The sequence below is a fragment of the Saccostrea cucullata genome, unplaced genomic scaffold, assembly GCF_032062105.1.
Source record: "Saccostrea cucullata isolate Sc308-1 unplaced genomic scaffold, CSIRO_AGI_Scuc_v1 ctg1312, whole genome shotgun sequence".
Lineage (NCBI taxonomy): Eukaryota > Metazoa > Mollusca > Bivalvia > Ostreida > Ostreidae > Saccostrea > Saccostrea cuccullata.
In genome coordinates, this window is record NW_026922024.1 from 51,133 (window position 1) to 69,829 (window position 18,697).

General features: G+C 34.1%; 1 protein-coding gene across 1 annotated transcript in view; it reads left to right on the forward strand.

Annotated features, from left to right (window-relative positions):
- Window positions 1-11,527: 11,527 nt before the first annotated feature.
- The window catches only part of LOC134261079 (uncharacterized), a 28,551-nt gene continuing 21,381 nt past the window's right edge, over window positions 11,528-18,697 (forward strand). Inside the window, exons 1-2 of the mRNA XM_062743553.1 lie at window positions 11,528-11,587; window positions 17,571-17,819. Of these exons, the coding sequence (XP_062599537.1) occupies window positions 11,545-11,587; window positions 17,571-17,819 (292 nt within the window). The 5' untranslated portion in view covers window positions 11,528-11,544. The remainder of the gene's footprint in view (window positions 11,588-17,570; window positions 17,820-18,697) is intronic.

An 18,697-nucleotide genomic window follows, 5' to 3' on the forward strand; every position in this document is an offset into this window, starting at 1 on the left:
TTATGTAAATTCACTGCCCTCTATCGACAAATGGTTGTGTCTCCATGCATACGAGAGAAAAATCCTCTAGGGGATGTTCAACAACGCACACCGATATTTCCAATACCATAGTTATGTCAGGTGGTAGTCAGAAATTCTTTTTTTTCTGTTTTTAATGCCTATATTTCGAATCCAAAAATGTTTCGATTTTTTTGGTCCCATTAAGTTCGATTTGTATTGTCGTAAATGTATTGTCGTTCTCAAGGTCAATACGATGTTTTATGCACAACATAAACAAGAATGCCATTAACAAACTAGATTAATTTGTGTACGGAAAAATGAATACAACCTTCAAAGTTTACAGTATCAAGGTCCTACAAACTTAGCTGCAGAACTGTAGCTCTCCGAAAAAAAATAATTATATTGACATACAGGTCTGTAAATTCAACATATATTTTTCGGAGAGCAGCTATTACACCAAGTAGGGTAAATATGTGTATTGCACACTGGTGACACGTAATTCATATTTGAAAAATGTAAGCAAACAGGGTTATTGTACTCGTTGCAGAATGCAAATGTACTTTCCTAACACACACCCCCTCCACCAACACACACACATTTTTTTCCAACATGCTTAATAAATCCATTTAAGAAAATTATTTCATTCTTTTTCATTCTTTTATGAAGAAAACCTGAAATCACTGAGTCTGAATTTGTTTTTTTTTTTATCTTATTGTGGTATTGTCCAGGAACAAGGGAGCGTAAAGCCTAAGGCTATATTAAGCGACATACATTCGAGGGCTGTTCATTGTCCAATAATGTCCTTGGTGCTCGGAAAGAAGCAAAATACGCTTTTCAAAGGTTTTAATGATTTGACTGAATATTCTCTTTTAATTTAAACACATGTCCATGGTATTTGATCCAATTGCTATGGTGTTCCGTTGGGGCCACTCGCACCACTCACACCATCGCCTAAGATGCGAGAGTGCAAAGTTGCGAAATGCGATTTGCGAAGAAAGGAAAGTGCGCAGATGCGACGGCGAAGCGCGAAAATGCGAAACTTCACTAATCATTAACACATCTTTCAAGGATTGGCCGATGTATGGCCGAGCATCGTAAAGTCTCCGTTGAATCTAAAATCATCGGAGGGTTGAGTGGTGGGCAACAGAAATGGCCAATCATTGGTCAATGTTCGACCAAACAATTGCCCATAGTCGACCGACGTACAAACGATGTTCGCCAATGTATAAGCGATGTAACATACATCGGCCAATTACCCTGGGACATTGTTTAATGATTAGCAATGCATCGCTGGGACTTTGTAAGTCGATGGCCAGCAACCACGCCACATTGGTTGCCCATCATATACCCATTGCTTGATAATGTGACTGATACTTTAAGGACTACTAGACCGATGTGGACCGATGTTGGGGCATCACTCACACCACGGATTACCAACGATTACCACCGGTCTACGGCCACCGGCCGAGAAATGTGAGCAGGCATTAGTCTCAGAGCAGTATGATATTTCGGTATTTTATTCCTAGGGTTTGAATCCCACGTATACTATTTAATATTTTTATAAAATGAAAATTTTTTATGAGATATAATTTCTCTCAGAAAATGTTTTTTCCTCATAATTTCATAAATTTCAATAATGAGAAGTAAATTTAAATACGCAATTTACATATCAAAAGTGATTTCTTGATATCTGACGCTAAAGGCTTTCTGCACCCCTTACCCCCCCCCCCCCCCCCCATTTTCTTTAATTTGCGCTGGGTTTTGTTACGAAAAAAAAATTATTTAACTGTCTTGCTGTTAATATAATCATACTTTGTTAAGAAAAAAGAACATAATTATTTCAAATGCACTTGTAAGACGATGCTAGTATGCCTCCATTCGTTTACGTCTTGGTGGTTATGCATATTAAACTCATTCTTCAATATTCACGCAAGTTTATCCTTTGACTTTAATGAATTCTACGTTTATGCAATTTAGGTTTAATAAACTCAATATACATAACTTTGAAAATCTCACTGAGACCTCCTTAGCAATGTCCAGGTTGTCAAGATCGCACCACATTTTATTAACTCGACTACCGTTTTTTTTTTATCAATTCTGTTATTCTTCACTGAGTTATATTGATCAACTCTAAAGATAAATTATAGCTTGACAGTTGCTGAGAAAAATGAGATTTAAAGTTTTCATTCTTCGAATACGTATGTTCAATGCATCTGGTCACCATTTTAAAGAAATGACATTGTACTGCCCCTCTCCCCTTCAAGCATATTTTATTGGAGGGGTGGGATGGGGTGGAGTGGTGGCTGTCGAGGAAACTGTACTCTACACCTTCTACACAGAATAGGACACCCCCTCCCCCCGGAAAATTGACCTTAGTGTGAGATTTTTGTAGGGAGGATTTTAGGGGGAGCCTACTTTACAATATTGATATGTCGCGATCGTGTTACAGAGACCAAGAAACCGGTATTTACATTGTAGGTACATGCATGTAGCTATAATTTCCAGAACTTATTCATTTATTTGTTGAATCTTCTACATTACATCTATAGAAGTGTAAAAATTTTAAAAGGTAAAACATGGCATCGTACATGTAGCATCCAAAGTTGCTTACACTAAAAAATGAAATTATGTTGTTTTTTCCGTACATTTTAGAGAGAAATGTGAATATTAATTGAAAATCATTGTAAAACCGGCTTGTAAAAATATTGCGATATTATGGTTTGAAAAAATATGATATATCGTAATACGAAAATTTTGGTGATATCCATCCCTATTTGATTAGTTGTTAAAGAGAGACTAGATCGATGTTGAAACACAATTTCTTTCCACTCCATTGAACTGTCTTTTGTTTGACATAATTAAGTTATATGTAACGAGTAAGGAAAAAAAAATATGGCGGAGAAGATTGCGATATAGTATTTGAATCCGGATCCTCGAAATATTCTAGACAAGTCCACTACCAACTGAGCTAGCTTGCAACCGGCGATCAATCTCGTATGACCGCAATATTTATACTTTAATGCATGTTAGAAGCAGATCAGACAAATAAAAAAGAGGGGTGGGGGTCAAGACAGATCTAGATCTAAGATTCATAGTAGATTGAATTCATCCTTGAACGAGCTCTGTTATCGTTAAAGTTTACGACTCACCGGGTGTGTTCAGTTGGTAAAGTCGGTACACACCAATGAACAAGGACTGACAATGTACTTTGAGGGAATTTTGCTTTCGAGCATATCTACTCTGAATTTTCTGGATAATAGTTTGATATTTTTCATTAATACACATTAATACACAACAAAATTGCCACTTTTCATAATTATTAAGAATGAAATTTAAAAAAATGTGAGTAAGGGAGGATACATGTATGTCAATCAAACCAGTCCACAAGTTCGAAGTTTCAATAATTCTGAGATGATATAAGATTTTTATTGTATTTTCATGTGAAAAGCTAAATTGCAATTGAATATATATGTCGTGATAATATACAGAAAATTTGAGAAAATTCTCTAGACATGTAACTTCAATTTTGTGTCTTAGTACCTTTAAAGCTCGTGTACCCCAAAGACTTATTCTTGGTCATCTGCTATTTCTCATTTACAAAAATGACATTAGTTGTCTATGGAATCAGCTGTGTAATTAAAGTCGACACATTGAACCTTGGGGAGCTCAACATTACCGCTACATCGCCAAAAATTTCAACTCATTATCGCTATAATTTTTTTCAAAATTTCAACCGATCATTACCGCTACTTCTTATAGGTTCAAAATATCAATTCAACATTGCCGATTTATGAGTTATGTTTACAGGAATGAATCACATTTGTAGCATGTTTTATGTGTATTCGCCAAAAAGGTTCCATATCACAAATACTTTCAAAAAATCATGCCAAGCATGGTTTTACTTAGTTATAGGTTAAAATATCACCGATACACATCGAATCAGCCAGGCATGGTGTGGAGTACGAGTTCCAATCACAAAAATTTCACAAAGAATTCGGCACGTTTTACAGTTTACATGAAATAGGGGAAATTACAATACAGCAGTAGGTTTGGCAAATGACAGTCAAAGCTTTATGCCTAGGTCACATTTAAGCCGATGTTCGGGACACCAATTATACCCCCGCTTGAAAAGTGGGAGGGTAAACAGTGATCGGTATGTCCGTCCGTCTGTGAGTGTCTGTTACGCTTTGGGGTACCCATCATTTATCCGCATTTCCTCTTATACTGCTGAGTGAAATTTTATGAAACTTTCACAGAATCTTTATTACACATTGCCATTGTACATCTCCTATTTTTGCTTTTTGATCTGACACACATTTTGGGTTTTCCGGCCACCTCAAAAACATGACCTTTGCCATTATAACCATATGGGAGGCGGGGTATCGTTTGGTGAGCTCATGCTCACAGTGCCTCTAGTTTCTTCTGGTCTTGTCGGCTATAAGAATATAGAATAACACCTTGAATTAAGAACTTCATTCAACGAATAGTTCTAGGTTTAGAAAAGATAGAATTACAAGTAGTCTTCTTCGGCATTTGTTTTGTGCATCAAGCCTTGCAAAAATAATTATTTATACAGCAATCCAAATACAGCTTGATACAGGCTTGTAGCAACGGTTTTCCATGTGGAGGAGGGCGGGGGGGGGGGGGGGGGGCTCTGAAAAAAATCTGCGTACTACAGAGCTGTGCTTCACGTGTATCATCAGATATATTTTTCCAATTATAGATTTCTTCTGAATAAATCCAGATTAGATGTAAAGTCCCAGCCGTTATGGGTTAAAATAGCCCAATTTTTTAAAATGACAAAACTTTTTAGGCCAATCGGAGATAACATTTAACAATTTTGCTATATGTAAGTACTTTTGATCAGTCAGAGTAGACAGATCATTATAAAAAAGTGAACGAACCTACATGAATATTCACTTAACCTAGAAATTGTCTTGAATTGAATTTCGTTTAGAAACACATGCATTTGGTCCACGTATTGTAGTTTTTTTTAAAGGACAGCAACTTGTTTATGTTATTTTCGTTCAAAAATATATCAATCCATGCATCAAAATTTTGTTCATGTTATGTATCCTTAATAGGTTAAATATTCACAAGTCGACCAATCGTCGCCCTATCATCGAGCTCTGAGCTACAGTTTGATTTCACAGTCGTGCGAAATTTTGAACACTCTTATTGTCGAACGACGGACGACCGACTTAATAAACTGACTGCCGATGGTCGGACGATGATCGAAGGTTGGTCGACGGATAACTTCAATTGAAGAAATTGGCCACCGACGCAGAAAAATTATAACTTGGACCGATCGATGGACACAAAATTGGTTGGCCGACAAAAAAAGAAGTCAAAATCGGCCAAGATAACGGCCGATGAGCTGACGACTGTCACCCGAAGAATCTCATTTTTGCTTCAAAACTCGTCGGCTGTTGATTGTTGGAAATGCTACTGGGGTTTTACTGATTGTGTAAAGACAGTGTGAAGACTGAGTGTTTTATCCATGAACAGTGCTTGATTTGAAAAATTTGAAGTGCTTTATTAAATAAAATATATATTAAAATTACCCCCCCCCCCACCACCCCCCTCCCCCCCCCCCCCCCCACACACACACACCCTTCCTTACTCTCAAGCAAATATTCAAACACACACACGTATGGAAAGATCTAAGGTTGTGGTAAATAATAACTTTGTTTACGTCCCCTTTTTCTTTGAAAAGATACTGTACCCCCAGTCTGAATAAAAAAAACACATTTCAAAAACTATATACTGAAGCCTTAAAATTGAATGGATTTGCAGCATTTCCGAAGAGTACAAAGAACTTTCTTCTTTGGGAATTTGAAAAAAACTTGTTTGGAGGTGGGTGCGGCTGGGGTTTAAAACAAAGAGTTACAAGTTAGTTCCTTCAAAACATATTTGATCAAAAAACGGTACATATATAGCCAATACAGCCACAGATTGCGGGAATCTAATATCAAATTAAACCTCGCATGTTACATATCATATATAAAATATATAAAAATAAGTAGACTATTTTCTACCATTTTCTCATAAAGAAGTAATAGTGAAGTGAATGGGGGAAATTAAATGTGTGAGAATCTGTCTATTAATATTCAATACATAAGTTAGACGTACAAATATCTATTATCGAAAACCGTGTTTATCTCCCCTCTTTCTTTCTCTCTCTCCACTTGGCAAAAAATAAAGGGGCCGCGGTTCCAACCCCCGCCCCTCTGGATCCGCCAATGTTATGCTTGTATATGTTATACTTAAATAAATCAATCTGTACACTCATAAGTGGCAGGTTAGCGAAAGAGACAATGTAGCGGTAATGTGTAATTCTATATGTAGCGGCAATACAACGTTTTTGTTTCGGTAATGTCTATGAAGCGGTAATGAAAATTTCTTAAATGTAGTGGTAATGATACGCGCACCCGAACCTTGTAGCTCAAAAGCTCAAAGACCGGATTTTACAGAAATTATATAATGATTTGAATAATTTCAGTAAAGGTATTACACATAAATTTTTTTAAACAAAGTTTGAATGTGAAAAATACTCAACTATTTTACCAAGAAAATTTAGAACTATCAGTTCAAAATTAAGAACAAGTAATCATCATCTTCCAATAGAGATGGGTAGATGAAATAATGTTGAAAGAAATGAAAGAGTGTGCAATTTGTGTAATAATAATCAGATAGGAGACGGATTTCAATATTTACTGGAATATAATGCATTATGTAGTATTCGAAAAGATTTTGTTGTTGCAGAAACACTGTATGTACATCCAAATGTTATAAGATTCTGTTATTTGATGACAAGTACTGATCCAGCATTCTTACGAAAATTGTGTATACACTGAACCAAGCTTCTAAGTGTTCACCAAACATTTTTTAAGTTTTAAAGAAAAATGCAAACAATTAAGAATTTCGTAAATTCATGCTTAATAATGCATATTTCAGTTCGATTTTGCGTAAGTTTCATGTAAGTATCTCGTCAGAATTTTTAGCTAAGTGTCAGGGAAATGATGTACCTTCAAAATGAAAACTCACACAAAGATATTTCTTTGGAGTAAGACCACCATTCGCTCTTTTACTGCAAGACATACTTTACTGTTGGATACAATGTACCCCTGAATATGAGAATGACCCATCTGCTGCCAAACCTACTGCCTAGATTTTTCCAAACCGTTGAAATTGAGTAGAAGGGGGGTGGGCTTAAAATTTCTTATAAAATCAAAAATGTGTTAAATGGGATTCAGATCTGGAGATCTGAAGATGCATCATCACACAGAGGTCTTTTGGTCAATATCCTTGGACGTTTATCACGAGGACACCGCTTTAAGGATGATTCAGAGTACTGATATTAGACTGTCACAAGCACCGATTTCTTTTTCATACGATATCATTTTCATACTATTGAATTCTTTTGTTTTCGTATTTCTAACATTGTTTCAGGACAATTTAACTGTGTTTAAATCTGGTGTGACGCAAAATTTTGGCCTCAGACGAAGAACAAAGTCACTTAAGGTTTGGTCAAAAACTTTCAAATTGTGATAAATTGGCGATGAAAAAGACGGACAGCCTATCAAAAAATGTTGTTTAAATGGGATTTGATACGGATTGTTAATTTTTAAAAGTAATATCAAGGACAACTTAACACTGAAATAAAAGTAAGTAAAACGTGGTGCATGGATGGTCCAGATATCAACATTCTAACGGCTCTCCCTTCTTTCTCAATGGTCATTTTGCCAATGTTTTGTGTTTTTTAGTGAAAACAGTTTTTAAATTGTGATAATGTTCACAAAAAATTACTAATTATACAAAACACGTGCCACAAAGTAAGGATTTATTGTTTTTAAGATTCGTCATGGATCATTGGTTTTCATCGGTTATATTTATTTTTCTTTCTATAATTGTTGAGAGGACTCATTTGTTGTAATAATTTGAAAATATTATACATAAATACATTTATAAAAGTGAACACTTAGAAGTTTTGTTAAGTGTATATATCTCCAATTTTTTGACATTGTCTGTCCTCCTGTAATTTCTTCTCGCTCATAATTATTGTAAATATGTATACTAGTATATGTAATCTACCCATCTCGCTGAGATTAGTATATGTACCTCTTGTACCATACATTTGGTTTTTGAGAGAACAAATGAATGTTGATTATAATAGTAAAGCCAGTCAGATACTACAAACCACACCATCGTGGTACCTGGAAAGCTATCCAACGAAGGACCCGATTCACAACCTATTGTCGTTATCTATAAGCTAGACAAAGGTGATCGGATTTCTTGCGTTTGATTTTATTATGCTAAAATAATTTTGTTTAAACCAATTTTACATGTATCAATCTGATAAAATTACATTTTCATTATCCTGGACGGGTTTAAATTTAAATATTCACATTTCTAATTCAGTGGCAAAGGACTATTGAAATTGGCATGGGGGTCCTTGTGTAATTTAAATCTATGTCCACTTTTTAAAAATCTAAATCTACAGTTTTATTTCACAATGCAATGAAATTATAAGGAATCACTGTCTAGTTAATATAGCATGCCTGGGACATCAACAATAGTGGGAAACATACTTCGTCCGTCATGCAGATTATCCCACGTTCCCCACAGTCGTTAATGCCCTGGCATACTATACTAACTAAGACAGTGATCCTTAAATGCATAGATGATATCCGGTTAAATACATTGTATATACACGTGATTTAATCGGTCAATAGAAGGATAATACTTTTATTTATAATAACAAAGTTTATACTAGAATGTTGAGAATTATAAAGAGTATACGTTGTTAAAAATAATCTATTGATAAATGGAATATAAAGAGGTCGAATACATAATGAAATTTCAAACAAGGAGGATTTTGACATGTTAAATTTCTTCCTGTTTATTTGAAGTCCATTTGAATTATAACCCTGAATATGTCGAACCCCCGGACGGCTCGAAGCCGATCTATGGTCCCATCAGCTTCGAGATAACGAAGCTTAACTGTTCATGCATTTTTCTTTTCTATTTAAATACAGAGGCGTTAATTTAATTTATTTAGTGAATAAGTACCATAAGTGTCAATAAAATTTAACATTACAATATCGACGCCGCTCATCATATTGTAACTGGCTTCACAAAAAATGACTTTAGGGCCACTATTAAGAGACTGGTTGTTGATCTTTAAAGGTCATTAAAGGTCATGAGATCCTTTTCGTATTTGACCTCGCCACAAAATAAAGATACATGTAGGCATAAGGTATATACCATCACTCCACTGGACAAAAGTGTCACACAATGCATATGCAAATCAAATATAGTACTGATCACTACAGTAAGGCCTTCATCCTATCAACTATCAAACTAACATTGAAAGATTCCACGTGAGGGCAGGGAATGCCCCCCCCCCCCGGCCTGTTACTAGTATTTGGTTCCTATCTTCAATGAAAAGGATGCAGTGAAGGTTAGAGATACTAGTAGGGAAACATCTTTCTGACATAGTGCTTGCAAATGTATTATTCAAAATAATACTAATTTGTCTCTTTTTTTGTTTGTAAATTGTGTTTCTTATCTTGCGAGCTGTGTATTTCTCTATATACGGTTTACTGTATTTGGTCCGTCTCGGTACGTAAGAAAAATTTAATTTTTTTTTATAGAATAATATTTTGACATAATTGACGGGAAAATCCTATGTTTTTGAAAATTAAAAGTAATCTTACTGTTTTCCCATTAATAATGGGGCTCCATACATGCACTTAGGTGTCTCTGGTTGAAACTCTAAGAATCAGGTTGAGGTAAAGCCTTATTTTGTATTTTGGAAGGTCTTGTTGTGTACAATGCACATGGTAAGTATTATAAAATTTAAAAAAAAACACACTTATATACACAGAACGAAATAAATGATGTCGTTGTCCTTGCGCTTTAAACCAAAAGACAAGGCCACCACAAGGAAGAGTATCCCCTCGCAAAGAGAACTGTATTCGATAATGATCCCACGATGCAAATTACGTCACTCACCCATATGCGTCAGAACCGGGGTGGGGGCTAGGGGGGCTCAGCCCCCCCCCCCCCCACACACACTTTTTTCAAAGGTTGACATAAAATAAGCATTGAAAATTGCATGGGGTTTATTATTTTTTTAGTTTACTTTTATTCGTTGGTTTAGCCCCATCCCCCACTTTCGATTAGCCATCCCACTTTCAATTTGCTTCCGACGCCCATTCACCCACAAACGAACACGCCCAACTGCGTAACGTGGGGACAATGTCAGATTGATTTACTGAATGAAAAAATATAACTTCTGACTTTGAAAATTTATGAAACAATTTTTAAGCTGGAAAATGAATTGATATACTGAACTCAACAAATGCTGCTAACAAATAATTTTGAATTAAACGATTTATTGATCTCTCTAATTCATCGATCAATTGAGGACTTCGTTTATTATCTTACAAATATGTTTTTTAAAGGAGAAATGAACTAGAGTACCATTTTTTAAAAGAGAGAAACGATTCAACTAAAGACAAGAACTATTTTATTTAAATTGTGGAAATGTTGGATCGGGAAAAAATGGGAAGGAAGGAGTAGATGGGTTTAAATTCACTATCTATGATGACTTGTTACCTTTAAATTATTTTAATTAAATAATAAACGAAACTTAATGCACACTTCCTATCCCGCTGAAAAATGTCATTGTATCCTAGAATATAAACATGATAAAGGTCTCGTTATAGTTGGAAATAATGCAGAAAAACTCAACAGCGTTTATCTGTCATCCTTGATATATTCCCCTTTTATTTTACTTTTATTACATAAATATAAATGAACTTAATCAATTTCCAGTCCGTTCCTAGATTCGATATAGAAACCGTTGCATGTTTGTGGACAACATTGGAATCGGGCTCGATGTTCAATGTAACGAGTTTCGTAAATATTGTGACGTCATTTATTCAGTGTTAAAAATTTATTCAGCGATTTTAAACAGACTATACATCAAAATACCACATGTCTATGTAAAACTGTATCCACGAATAAGTAGAGGATTAGGAGAAAAATGTTCAAAAACATCAAGAATGATATAATTGTTAAATCCAACAGTAAAGCCAGAGGAGTTCTGATGACGTTCCCCATAAGAATGAGTGATAAAAAACATTCCCCATAATTTTTGATTACATACTGAGACGACAGATACGTAATTTTTAGGATTATAAAGGAGAGTCTATAGTAATATAGTTATTTTCCATAAAAATTGCCTATTATTTTATTAAAATTGTCATACGGAAGCACTTTCCCCACAATGTATTCCATGCGCCCAATTCCTCACAAGTCGGTTATGTCGGGTAAGAGAGAGAAATGTTAGTGAACTACAATGCAATGTAACTAATTCTTCCTGGTTTCAACGATTGAAACTTTAAACGTAAGGATCAAAGTTGGAGAGGAAATTGTTTTAAGTACTTCACAGAATACGTTAAGTCTGAACTGTGTCAAATTTGCAATAGTTAATATTGTCTGTTATTTGATTGAATAATGCTTGGTTTCACGCGCATGGACCTGCTATTATTCATAGGAATGTTATGTTGTGCAAATGGTAAGAAGGGTTATTTATGTGTTGTAGTAATTGTCAATCTATGTTCTGTACTACTGTTTCTGAATCTTTCTACTTTTCCTTCGTTCAGGTTGCGTTCACTGTTTGTTCAGTGAACGCTCTCTGTTCACATATTTGCGTTCACCGTGCGCTCGCCTTCATTGTTCAGAAAAGGATCAGTTTGCACTCTTTGTTCCGATAACTTTGTGTTCACCTTGAGTTCAGCGTTCATTTATCGTTCAGTTTTCATTGTCATTTGGAACTCCGAAATCTTTTTGAAGGTGAGGATTTACAAGTTTTTTTTTAGTTACTAAGATTTCTTGATTGAAGAATCATTATTTCATGTCAAAAATTATATATAGGATATCTATATTTTTATTATTTGAACTTAGCTGTTGATTTTTTAAAATTAAATTTCACTGGAAAATAAATGTTGTAGTAAGCACATTAAGTACCTACATGTATGTACATGTAGAATGATATGAAATATAAAATTTAAATAAGGACAATGTTCAAATACTTCAAGCACTGCAACGTTTTGCTGTTAATTAAAGACGACAAATCGTCAATTGATACATTAAACCTAAGTCTATTATTTAACCAAGTGCAGCACAAATACAAAAAATACTTATGACACGTACTTTCTTTAAGTTATACACAAATACATGTGAGAACTAGTTGTGAGAATCATAAACAGTACTGTGAATATTCAGTTAATTAAATATCTTTAGAGCTAATTAAATTGATAGTGTGTCATTTAAAATCATTTAAATTGTTTAAAATGTAAAATTACATTTCCGATGTCTTTGTCCTAGATAAAATAATAAACAGTTAATGTACGTTATTTCTAAATAAATGTACATGTACTTGTTCATCGATGGGCGTGGTTTTAAAAATTCATGCGGGCGGAAAAAATACAGACAGAAGAAGACCTTGTAGCACGTGGATTTCTGGGATCAAAATCATGTAAATATGATAAATAATCAAAACATTTCGATTTCCTTACGATAGTTAATCAATTGGCTTGCATGCTAATTTTAAGCACCTTATGCAAACTATCACGTAAGCCGCTCGGTTGATCAATCATGAAATCAAAAAATTAAACATATGAGAACTTAAACAGTTATACCTTAACTACATTATACATGTATATACAGCTCAACACACTTTCTAAACTCACACGGGTATTCGCACAAATTAAAGTGACATTTTTCTTGCAATAAAACTTAAAATTATCGAGTTTCAGTACAAGACACAGCCGTTATATTACTAAATATTTCATCTTAAAGGTGCATATTCTTTACTATCATTATCTTTAGTTTTAAACGTCAATATTCGTAAAAAGAATTTGTTTATGAATTGTTTAATGTTAAATGTGTATGATTCTATCATAAGTTTTTACAAATTAATTAATTGGACTTTTTTGATACTATTTGGTTGAAATGTTGAAATTGACTTCTTACAGATGAGTACTTTTCTAGGTATTTTGCACATTTTCCATACCTGCCTTGGTTTTGTCGAAATGCAGCGCCAAAAATGGCAAAACTGCATAAAGAAAACATGTAAAAGGATAGGATAATAAAGTGTTGTTTATCTTTCAACATAATTAATTGTGATTATTGAAAAGAAAATTATTTTACATTTATGGTCTGAAAATTTTAAATTTTGCGTTGGAAAGTATATTTCGAGATTCCGGATTTCAGGAAGTTAACCTGAAAATGCCATCTTTTTAACACGGAAAACAGTCGAACGGATGAAAAATACATACATCATCTTCCGCCTTACTGTCATATTTACGTGCAGAAAATACAGAAGTTAAATGAATTGCATTGTTTTCCTATTAAGGCAAGGCAAAAGTATGCTTTAACATGAACGGATGCAGGCGCGTAGCATCGTTTTTGGAAGTGGGGGGGCCAACCTGAGAAAATTTTTTTTTACTTATCTGAAAAAGTTGACAAGCAAAAAAAAAAAAAAAAGCGAAAAATTAAAACTTGCCCGAAGTCGAAAATCCTATTTCGTGGGGGGGGGTGGTATTGGCTAACTTTTTTCAAGACCAACTATCTTTCAATTCAAACTTTTTGGGGTAAATTTTCTTTATAAAACTACCCTTTGCTGAAATGTGGGGGAGCCAACCTTCCTTTCAGTAAACATTTTCTATAGTAAAGGTCATGTCGGGAGAAAAAGTGGGGGGGCCTGGCCCCCCCTGGCCCCCCTGATACTACGCCCCTGGGATGCAAAGATGGTTGCATTTGACGAGAAACTATTATTACGGGTGAATTATGTTTAAAGTAATGGAATATGATCAATTAAAATTAAGCTATAAATCATTTCTGAAATTTATTTTGTTGTTACACAAGTTACACAATTTTGCATCATAACAATGTGACTTTAATTTGTGCAAAAAACCATGTGAGTTTAAAAAGTTTGTTGAGCTGTATATATTTTATTATTTATATATGTAAAGACTATTATTAAAAAAAAATTTCCTTCATCGTAAAGAGCTATAATGATAATAACCATTATTTATCCAGGATAACACAATTAGCATAAAGCTAGTTTTCATTGTGGTCCTGCATTAAGGATAAATAACACAAACAAACTTTTTTCAGAAATCAGCATTATTTCTCAAAGATTTACATTTAAATTGACAACCTGAATAATGTTGACCAAGTAGAGTGGGAGAATTTTATAAGATTTTGTCATAAAGTTAAAAAATTGTGCAAAATTTTGTATGGAATTATATAGAAGGCAAAACAAAATCTCAAATCTAAGCACCAAGGAAAACCTACGATTTCTTTATATTTCAGGGATTTATTATTTATATCAATATAAATCCGAATCAGTCAAAAAATATATATCAACCCGCGCATCCATTTTTTGTTTGTGGTAAGTACCCTTAAAACATATTTACAATCATATATGGACATATAGAATTAGCATCTTAATATAAACACAAGGTACAAAAGTAAAAACACATACATATATAAACATGAAGAAACATATTTTTTAAAGGGGCTTGGGGGTTGTGGTCATTTTTAGACTATTTTGACTTCCTTTAGAAGAAGAGCTCCATATAAGGATATACAAAAGTGATCAAATTTTAAAAGTAAAATGTATGAATTTTTCTTTGCCAAATAATAGTTTACAGCTTAAGATATCATATCTAAAAATATAAGTAATAATAGTATCTGTTGGTTAAGTTGTGGTTAATTTGTTGACCCCCAGTCTCCTTAAGAATACAAACATAAAATGGTACACTCAAAGATTGGAAAAGAAATCCATTTAAATACTGAGTCTGTTAAAATACTCAGTGAGATACACAAATTTAAAAATATCCACTGACCTAGAAATTAGAACATTTTGTGACAGTTTGTTCCTAAATGAACGTTTGTAATTTTCCGTTTTGGCTCTTGGTAAAAATAATATATTTGACATAAAATCATTCGACGTGATTTGGCGACGACTGACATCTCTTGTATATATTGAAAAACATTCAAAAGATCTTGCATTTGATTGTTTAAAACCTTCAATAGAAAAGTGGCCTGTCTAAACATGAAATAATCCTTGATTTGCATCCAGTTTAAACAGGAAAATAAAAGGCTGGTAGGAGTTAAAATATCTCGAATATTTAAGAGTATCCTAGCTGCCCTCTTTTGAAGTTTAAATAACTTTTCTTAATACATTTAATTTTGCACAAAACAGTGGAACAGTAAGTAAAATGAGGAAATACAATATTAAAAACCTTAATTAATGCATTTGGTGGCAAAAAATAACACTCTCTTTAGCACAGCCAGTTTTCTTTCAATTTTCTTTGAAAAAAAATCGACATGTACATTGTAAGAAAAGGTATTATAAATCAAAAAAAACACCAAGTAATTTGGTCTGCTTCACAATTTCAATGTGCACACCACTAAAATTTATGATAAGATTTCTACATTTTTGCAATATTTTAGATGTGACAATAAGCATGCACTGTGTTTTTTTTTTCGAAATTTCTACCGAGTTTATTTTTAATCATCCATTGAATACCCAACTCGGGATCTTCCTGACGTTTTATCTCACCAAAGCTTGGTTCACTTGGCCCTAGAGTATACCAATGTATTGACTAACACTTTGTGTTTCATTTTAAACATCAAGATAATATAGAGACTTAATAATTTCATTTACTATTAACAATTTTCTCTTAAAAGTTAATGTCTTGGAAACCAGTCCTTATTGACTGGCAATAATGTAGAATGCTAAGGTAAACAGGCATATTGTAGTAATTTTAGAGAAGGAAATTAATATGAGCGTACCCACTGATCTTAAAAAAAATTCTTTATAATCCTCAGAAACATTTCTATCATTTACTCTTTGCATATTTAACATCAAAGTTTGAGCTCTATATCTAATATCATAAAATAACTGTAAAAACTACTGTTTTGTACACTTTTTCTAAATATGATACAATCGAGGCATTTTGTGACGACATAATGCGTTGATTAGTCAGAAATTACCTTTTTTAATAGATATGAAAACACTAAAAACTCTAAATAGTATTTAATATATTGTAAACTTAAACAAAGCAGTATCAGTTTTTCAGAACCCCCCAAAATATAATAAGAAACATAAATTAATAATTTTACTTAATGTGCATGTATCGTCTTCCTTAAAACAATTTTGTAAAAAAGAAAGTTTCACACTGTAATTATTTATTTGATGATTTTCTATTTATTATATATTTATATTATAGCACCTTTGGCGTTCTGTTCGCTTTCTGCGTTTGCTCACCGTTCACTGTTAATGCCTAGGTCACATTTCCCGGCCGGTAGCCGTAGACCGGTGGTAATCGTTGGTAATCCGTGATGTTAACGAAGCCCTAACATCGGTTCACATCGGCCTAGTAGTCCTTACAGAATCAATCACATTATATAGCGATGGGTATTCGATGGGCAACCAATGTCTTTTATGATAAAAATGTCGTGGTTGCCGGCCGGACTTTCAAAGGCCCAGCGAAGCATTGCTAATAATAAAACGATGTTCCAGGATAATCGGCCGATGTATTTTACATCGCTCACACATTGGTGAACATCGTTCGATCATCGGTTGATTACGGGCCAATGTTTGGTCGAACATCGACCGATGATCGGCCGTTATCTGTTGGACACCACTCAACCCTCCGATGACCTCAGATTCAACGGATATTGGACGATGCTCGGTCATACATCGGCCGATCCGTGAAAGATGTGTTAATGATGGATTGCCGATGAGGAGCGATGTGAGGCATCGTTGGAGACATCGCTGAATTTTAACTACGAATTATGTCCTACCGATGACCCCACGGATTCGCAGAATTATCTCAGTCACCTTCCGATCACTAGTGGTGCCCGGCCGGCAACCACGCCATTTTCATCAAAAACGCATCGGTTTCTCATCGTATGCCCCATCGCTGGATAATGTGACTGATACTTAACACATTGTTCAACTAATTGCGTTCAGTTTTCAAAGATCGTTCACTCACCATTCTCTCACTGTTCGTTCAGCGTTCGTTCAGCGTTGAAGCTGGAAAGTAGAACTTTTCAGGGACTGTATTTTCAAGGAAATGTGAAAGAATAACAGAAATATAAAGAAATCAAAACCCAGACAAAATGATGCTAAAATATGAAGTTATCCTAAGTCCTTTTTGGAAATTATTTAGAACTGAACATCAGAGTCTATTTAACGTTCTCTTAACAACAAACTTATCCTCTCCCAATTTTCTAAATAAATTTAGCTCCATCCTGGTCGCTTTTCCTGCTTATAGCTTTATTTCTTTAATCAATTTTGAAATCTTTTCAGATTTTTCTATTCCTTTACTGATTTTTTTTAATTAAGTGACGATTTAAAATGCAGACAATAAAATATACTACCTGCGATGCCAGGTATGCCGAGTTTAATTATTGGAGTTTTAATTTTTCTTTACATGAAAATTAAAATGAAAAAAAAAGAGATATTTCTTCCATTTTAGGACAGACAGTGCGTATATCAGCAGAATTTCTAAATGGAAGGCTGATATTTAAATGGAGCAATATCTCGACAATTCCTAACGATATAGTCATTACAAAGAATTCTAAATCCACTGACTGGATACGGGTTGATGATGACCAATACACAGTGGAGGATGTACTACAGTATAAGTCAGTCAAGATTCAAGTACGGGAATTTAACAACACAGACTTCAGCAAAGGTTACCTAGACTTCGTCAAGACATGCAACAGTAATTATACTTTCAAAAAAGATAATTAAAATTAAATATTTGTTTTTTTAAAAGAAACGTAGTATCTAGAAAGTTTAAGATATGACCAAATTTCACAAAGGACTTTTCCAGATAAACCAAAATAAAAATTCCTAATTAAAAGATAAGCCAATGTAAATCATCCTTTATTATTTGTAGTAGTTAGTAGGTGTACCTGATTTCTCTCTCAATTTTTTATCAGCTATTATGAGCTACGAAAACACTGGTCAACATTCAAAAAACACATTTATTTCATCTTCGGAGTACATTTAAGTCTACGAGAAGGGTTGGGGCCTAATTTGTAGAGGAAATGTTAACTATGACATCGTACTACTAACCTATGGATTCTAAAACACACATAAAGATGAAATTATATGAAAGATAAATCAACACTGACGAGGCGTATTGAAATAACGAATAGTATTCAAGATGAAAAGACCACTAAACAACACAAAATCGGCGCAGACAAACACGGACATCTAAAACATCAGACGTGGGATCCGGTGCCATGGAGTAGTGAGCATTCCCTGCCGACCGGTCACACCCGCCGTGTGCTCCTTGTCATTATTCAAAAAAAAAAAACAACGGAAAAATCCGCCCTCAATTCATTGTATAGAAAACAGACAAACGATTAAAATGAAAATAGTCAGTCAGCATTTGACTCAACGATAAATTGTATTTGCTGACAAGGTAATTGTTCCAACCATAAAAAGTACGAAATAATGATTTAAACGAGACTGAATAACAATTAAATTGAAACGAAACTTATCAAAATTTGCTGTTTAATGATCAGTTAAATCCCGTATAGCACGATATAAACAAATCACTGATCGTCATGCACTTGCCGATATGGTGTCAAA